General features: G+C 33.4%; 1 protein-coding gene across 1 annotated transcript; it reads left to right on the forward strand.

Annotated features, from left to right (window-relative positions):
• Positions 1 to 1,183: 1,183 nt before the first annotated feature.
• Positions 1,184 to 6,305, forward strand: LOC134250568 (uncharacterized). The gene is made up of 6 exons (XM_062732935.1): positions 1,184 to 1,208; positions 1,516 to 1,766; positions 2,077 to 2,167; positions 3,117 to 3,293; positions 3,662 to 3,741; positions 6,204 to 6,305. Exons 1-6 carry the CDS (start codon positions 1,184 to 1,186, stop codon positions 6,303 to 6,305), a joined length of 726 nt encoding a protein of 241 aa, XP_062588919.1.
• Positions 6,306 to 6,775: the final 470 nt, after the last annotated feature.

The raw sequence follows: 6,775 nt of genomic DNA on the forward strand, positions 1-6,775 counted from the left end.
GTTTATGTTGACCTAGGACTTTTTGTTTTCAAGGTTGCATTCGTCACAAAGGCAAATACGACTGTTCCCCCGACAGTGCAGGTGATTGGGGAGATGGCTCCCAAGACTGAAAAGGATGGTCAAGCGTGTCGGGGGCCAGACACTATGTGGAAGCTTGAGGGACCAGGAAGAGGATTTCCCTCGAGAACTACCTTGCCAGGAAGGAAACCTCAGGAACCACTGTGTCCACTCAGACCTCTTGGAGGGGCTTATCCTAGTCTTTTACACCCTCCCCTGCTAGACAACAAAGAAGAGCCGCAGACCTGTCTTGCATGGATGTGTAACAGTATCGATCAGCTGGGACGTGCCAGAGAGATTGCCGAGCAAAGACCCTTTGAACTGGAAGGAGGAGAACCAGAGATATAAAGATTCGAGGCAATCGTTAGAGCAAAGGATTAGAGAGCTGGAAAAGGAAATACAGAGACTTAAGGAAAGACTCACATTTTCTTGGATGAATGATCGTAAAACCTAAGTATAAAGACAGCAGGTTTTTTATCGATATGTATCGAGATACATGATTTTGAGTGAAGTGTACACTTAAAGTACATAGTTATAGCTCTTTCTCCTATTGTTCATGTATGTATTACTTGATATGGATTTGTTTGTACATATATTTCATAAAATAAATTTATAATACCATAATGTGTTTGAATATTTTACACGTAAAATATTGATTCTTTTGTTATTTTATTTAATATGTTGATATGCATTGTAATTTGTTATTGTTTTTGATTAATGTATAATGCACGTTAGTTTTAAAGGGACTGGGTGTGATGGTTTTGTCTTATAAATATTTTAGAGTTATTTCCCTTTACTCATATGAGTTGCGTTTGCGCGTGTCGGGACTGTAGATCCCAGCCGGTGGGGATCTTGGGGAGTCGTTACTTCATGTTTTATAGATCAGACGAACTTGTGGGTATTGTGGCCAAATTATCTCAGACTAATGGTCAATATCATTTATCACATTCTCCAGGATTTCATTATTATGATAATGTTTCATACGTAATTGTTTATATTTGTGTTACAATCTGTTAATTATTACAGAATATAAGGCACTGTGAATCTCCTTTTCATTTGAACTGGGATTTCATTTTAAATACGGGACTAACCCTAGACGGTCCCGTTACAGTTACATGCATACGCAATGGAAGAGTTTTTTTCTTCGGAAAGTAAAAAAAAACCCAAGAAAAATAAGTCAATAGCCTTGCTTTAAGAAATGACATTAACCGTATTTAACATCCTGAACGAGATACCGTGTTTATTGACAGATATTGATAACCCCTGTTTTTATATCAATTATGATGAAATATTCATTCCTCGTTTATTACTAATTATTGGCTTTTGTGTCAGAAGACACATAACAAGACGATTACAATGTATTAAATTTTGTAGTCAGACAAAAGCGGAAAAACAAGGACAATATGAAAACCATACAGAATTTCGTTTTCCTTTTAGATTATTTTTTATTCATATCAGGAAATTTTCAAAACGGATATTCCAAACTAAGATACGGTTACAGACTGGACAGAAAAATGATTGACTCCTTTACAGAGTATAGTATTTTAGATTGTGTAGAAGAATGCTTAAGAACTACGCGCTGTAAATCTGTAAGTTATTACAAAGGGGCAAATTATTGTGAAATCAGTTATGAAAATAAAACTACCGCCCCAAAAAGATACAAAGAAGACACGGGATGGATCTATAGCGAGAAAGAAGATTGGGGTCCGGTAAATATATTTTATTACTTTATCATTAATCATTAATCATAGAATAAAACTATTTCATGTTATTTTTAAGGAAAAATATGTTCTTTTAATAAAGCAACATCTTTTAATTTTAACATATTTCGAATATAAAAGAAATGATCTCGAAAGGCTTATATAGTGGATTTGAATTAACAATACGGAATATATCAGTTAAAAAAGATATAAAAGAAAATCAGCTGTACATTTCTAGTTATTTTGAAAACTGCTATAAATAATGATTTTGCTTAGGCATTCAGTAACCATTTAAAAAAAAATACTTAATGTCTTACAGAAAATTACAGGATTTTGTTCGGTGGCAAAGTGCAAAGAAAATGAAAAATGCATCCCCAAATCCCTTGGAAATTATGAGTGTATATTATCTGGTAAGTTTGTTTCACGTCCTATTCGGGGAATTATAACTTACATTGAGACCCTTCTCTTGGCCAGCTACATCCTTTTAGACTAGATGCATCTTTTTATGCCTCTATGCGGATCCCAGTTCATAGGATCCCTAAGTACCAGTCTCTTTATTAAGAAATGGGATTCGAACCGCAGAATAAAAATCAGCACCATACATTTCGACTGTTGATTGATTGTAAGTTGTTTAACGTCCCTCTCGCGAATATTCACGTACATGGAAACACCGCAACTTGCCAATGGAGAGCTGCAAGTGCTGTCATTTACTCGGCAACTAGGGTCATTGAGCAGGGAGGGATCTGTTTCATGTCGTCAGCACCTACTATGATACGGGGCCTCGGTTAAATACAGTCTCATCAGAAGGACAAGTCTTTGCGTTCCACAGTGGGCGATCTCCCGCCGTCAAGATAAGCTCCCTTATTTCGCTACCCTACAAGAGACATTCTAATTACAGTGCCAGGCAGGCAACTAGTAGCAAGGAAAAAAGTCAGAAAAAAAATTGCCCATATGTATCCGAAAACTTGGATTGAAGTACACTTATCTAAGTTCTTTACAAAAATTAAATTTAATAGAATTTTGAGATTGTTCTCTACATGCATTCATATCATGTACACTAAAATCCAACCATTAACAATGACAATGCAAACGGGAGAATCCCCTTTCAAAGAACATTCTTGTATCTATAGACCGAGGCATCCTTTGACATCGATCCAGATGTATACATACACACACCCAAACTCACCATCCTCCTCTCTCTTTCTCTCTTTCTCTTAGCCTCCCACACACACACAAGTGAGTCACTATTTTATCTCAGACTCCACTGCAAGGGGATAATCAAGAAAATTGTAATTAATGATGTATCATTAAGTAACGTATGCATTACTAAGAGTTAAATAATTTTTTAAATGTAAACAGACTGTGGGATGCCTCCGGTTGTAACGGGCGCTGACTCGAATAGTTTGGAAAGATGGGATGCAATAGGAATCTACAGACAGCTACACCTACAATGTCACAAATATATCTTCAAGAAAAAGGGTTCAGGAATGCTAGGATGTTCTGCAAATGGTGAATGGACAATACATCTGAGTTGTCGTATGTAATATATTATACATTTAACGCAAAATCGCTTTCAGAATATATACATTGGTATATTCTATATACAAAAATTACGAGAAACACTAAAAAAATGCATCGAAATCTTAATATCAATTTGTCCAGTAATGCCTAAATTATTTGTCATGGAAGGGGTTAAATAACAAAAAATTGAAAAAATAACATGGTTTGGAAATTAATTTTGAAGAGTATTTCAAAACTGAAGATGTGATCTGTGTACTTTAAGAATTTTCCGATTGTTATCCAAATATTGTATACATACGGACAAAAATGTTCAACGCAGGAATCATTCAGAATATTTCACTGTGCATGTGTGATGATTTTTATTTCTCGTTTATATTTCCTAGAGTTTCAAGAAGTATGGGTACCATTTGAAGACAAGTTGTATCTGGTTCGCTCCAAAAAACTTAAATGGCATGATGCAAAGGTATGTCTAGAATTCATATGAAACATTTAAAACTCTGAAAACTCTAATCTCCTTATCCTTATTCTTTTAATATAACAAAAGAAAAAAGAAATACAGGGTAATCAAATAGCGAAATTTCCTTTACACATACATGTAACCAAAAATTACAAAATTTGTAAGGTGATAATCATGGTTACTATGCACTAAGATAAGTGTTCAGAATTTCTCAACCGTTAAATGTTTGACGTCAGGTCGGAAAAGTGCTATAAAACCACATAAAGAAACGTGCAACTTAATTACGACAATTTTGTCAACGATCTTTTTGCACCATTTCATGCACTTGATTTTCAGTATTATCTAACGAAATGCATCATTTGCAACCAGCTGCTAACGATTGACGGAGGTTTCATGGAGTATGACTAAGTAAGGACTAGAGCAAAAAGTAAAAAAAGGACCTGACGTTTTTTCGGCAATAACGTCCAGATAGGAATATCAAGGCGCGTTCAGAAAATCACGCTAACAAACATTACGCTGATAAACTTAGAAAATTGTGCATAATATGCCGTCCCCTTACCACAAAATACGCTGTCATGCATAAGTATAAGTAAATTACACGCCGTCTCGATTTTAGTATTTCTTTCGATATGGAAGAAACACTATAATTGAATTTCTCGCCATCTTAAGGTCACAGAGAAAATAGGTGGTCAGTGTTCATCTTACTAATCTACGGTACAATAAAGTTGACCTTTTTGCATTTAAATTTTAACTCTTTGGTTAATTACTCAGCCTTAATTATATCTTATCGGTAATATCGGATGTAACCGTGGCAAAATATATGATCTTATTTTTACGTAAATATATTTTGAATAATATTTATCATTGAAAAAATCTTGCAAATTAATGCGCATAAATTATTGTTGTTTGACCTTTTTGCACTAAAAATTAACACACTTTGGGGTATTAAAAAACTAATAGGCATTAAAACATTTTCTTAAATCAAGCTTTTCACAACTTAAGTGCTGATCAGTCACAAGTATCGAGTACTTTAAAATAATGAAAGAAAAAGTTGGAGTCAGTGATGTTAATTTTGAAATATTGGTCAAAATATGTGATTTTCAGGCGAAAAATGTTGTATATTTTATCTCGACTTTTTGGACATATCTTCATTTTTGGCAAAGTTTGTTAAAGTAAAGGAAGGTATAAAACTTGTTCTAAAAATATAAATTAAAACCTATATTAAATATTCCTAGCAATATCATGATGGAAAATATTCTCCGAGTAAAAGTATGTGAGGCTAAAGTTCCAAGACATTAAATTGAATAAATGTGCAGATTTGCAGAAGTACCTGCTAAATATCATTCCACCACAAGAAATAGTCCCTCACAAATCTTGCTTCTTTGAAGCTTTTTGAGCATTCTTTTTCTGTTGAATGTTAAAATATTAACATTGTTGAAATTAAATATAGTTTTGAAGTAAGAGGTTGTGTGTGAGCTTTTCCAAAAAGCTGACTAGTGACCTACCTTAAATCTAATATGTAATGTCCTTTTTGTATACTTTTTCCGTCTCTCATGAACCTTAGAAGTTTTTTTTTTCGAAGGGGTCATAATTCTGCGTTATCTCCAATTTTGTTCAATCCGCTGGTAGAAAATTACAGGGATAACGCACGAATCCCCTTAATTTGGGCTTAAAATGTGTGACGGCGTATATAACGTTAATTAATACTACGCAGAAAAAAGTACCAAAATAATTTCTTACCTTTCTGTGCGCCGGTTACGCGTTTGACGGCGTCATCTTAATCGAACTCCATCCTAATAATACTTTGAAAATCATGACAGCAATCGTTTGATTCTAATGCAATTTATATGAGATATTGACATGTTATTAAAATTTTGATTCTGGTTTCACTGATTTAAATTTGAGTTTCATCTTTTACATAGTATTAAAAAAATAAAATCAAATGTAAAACTTATATACGTAAATTGTTACGAATTTTGTTCGTGTGCCGACAGACCATATCGGCTTGCATATAAATCGTCCCAATATTATATTTATCCATATGAAAGATATTTTTTTTTATTTATGTATGACTTGCTTCATACTAACTCTAGCCTTATTCCGCCATATTGCTTAAAGATACCTTGTCTTAACTCATATAGAAGTAGGTGATTTAACCAACATCAGCAGTTATGAATTCAAAATTGACCCACTAACAATGACTTTATTATATCTCATATGAACCTTAAAATAAAACCCACGAACAAAGATAAAGCGAAGGTTTATCTTGATCCTCGAAAAATGTCTTCACATTTCCGTTTAAAAAAACGATGCATTTGGAAATACAAAAACAGACCAGATTAATAAGTGAAATATTAATTTACTGACGAAGCAACATTAAAAAAAAAAAAAAAAAAAAAGAAATAAAAATTAAAAAGAAAGTAATTTATACCAAGTAAAACAGTGCATTTGAATACTTCTATTTTTAGGAGGACTGTGAAATTTTGGGATCAACTTTGGCAGAGATAGAATCAGAAAAAGAGAATGACTGGATAGTAGAAACATTACTGAAACCGTTTTTTGGTATGTAAATGAAATCAAAATGGTGGTGGTGGGGGATCCATAGTATTGTTGAAAGAAGACCAACCCTGGAAACATGAAATACAACAGATTTCTGATAGATTTTCAGTTCAAATGTATAAATTATTTGCTGGAAGTTGAGGCATTTTTTTTTTCAGTCAACCATCGTTATTTCTAGATTCTCTCATAACGATGATATGTCGCTGCATAGTAAAATGAAAGAAAAGTATTAATACATTTTTTCCGATCTCATGAACAAAATGTAAAAAAAAAAAAAAGAAATGGAAAAGTTTCGTCCCAAAGTGTTGAATAATTATTTCCTGATAGAACAGTAGGATTCTAGCTTAACAGCACATTTCATGTTATAGAGATGTTTTACAAAACTAATATTACAACTCAAAATTAATAATCCCAAGGGTAGTATACCTTAAACTTCTTACTTTTTAGCTCACCTGAGCTGAAAGCTCAAGTGAGCTTTTCT

The sequence above is a fragment of the Saccostrea cucullata genome, unplaced genomic scaffold (genome assembly GCF_032062105.1).
Source record: "Saccostrea cucullata isolate Sc308-1 unplaced genomic scaffold, CSIRO_AGI_Scuc_v1 ctg7159, whole genome shotgun sequence".
In the NCBI taxonomy this organism is placed as follows: domain Eukaryota; kingdom Metazoa; phylum Mollusca; class Bivalvia; order Ostreida; family Ostreidae; genus Saccostrea; species Saccostrea cuccullata.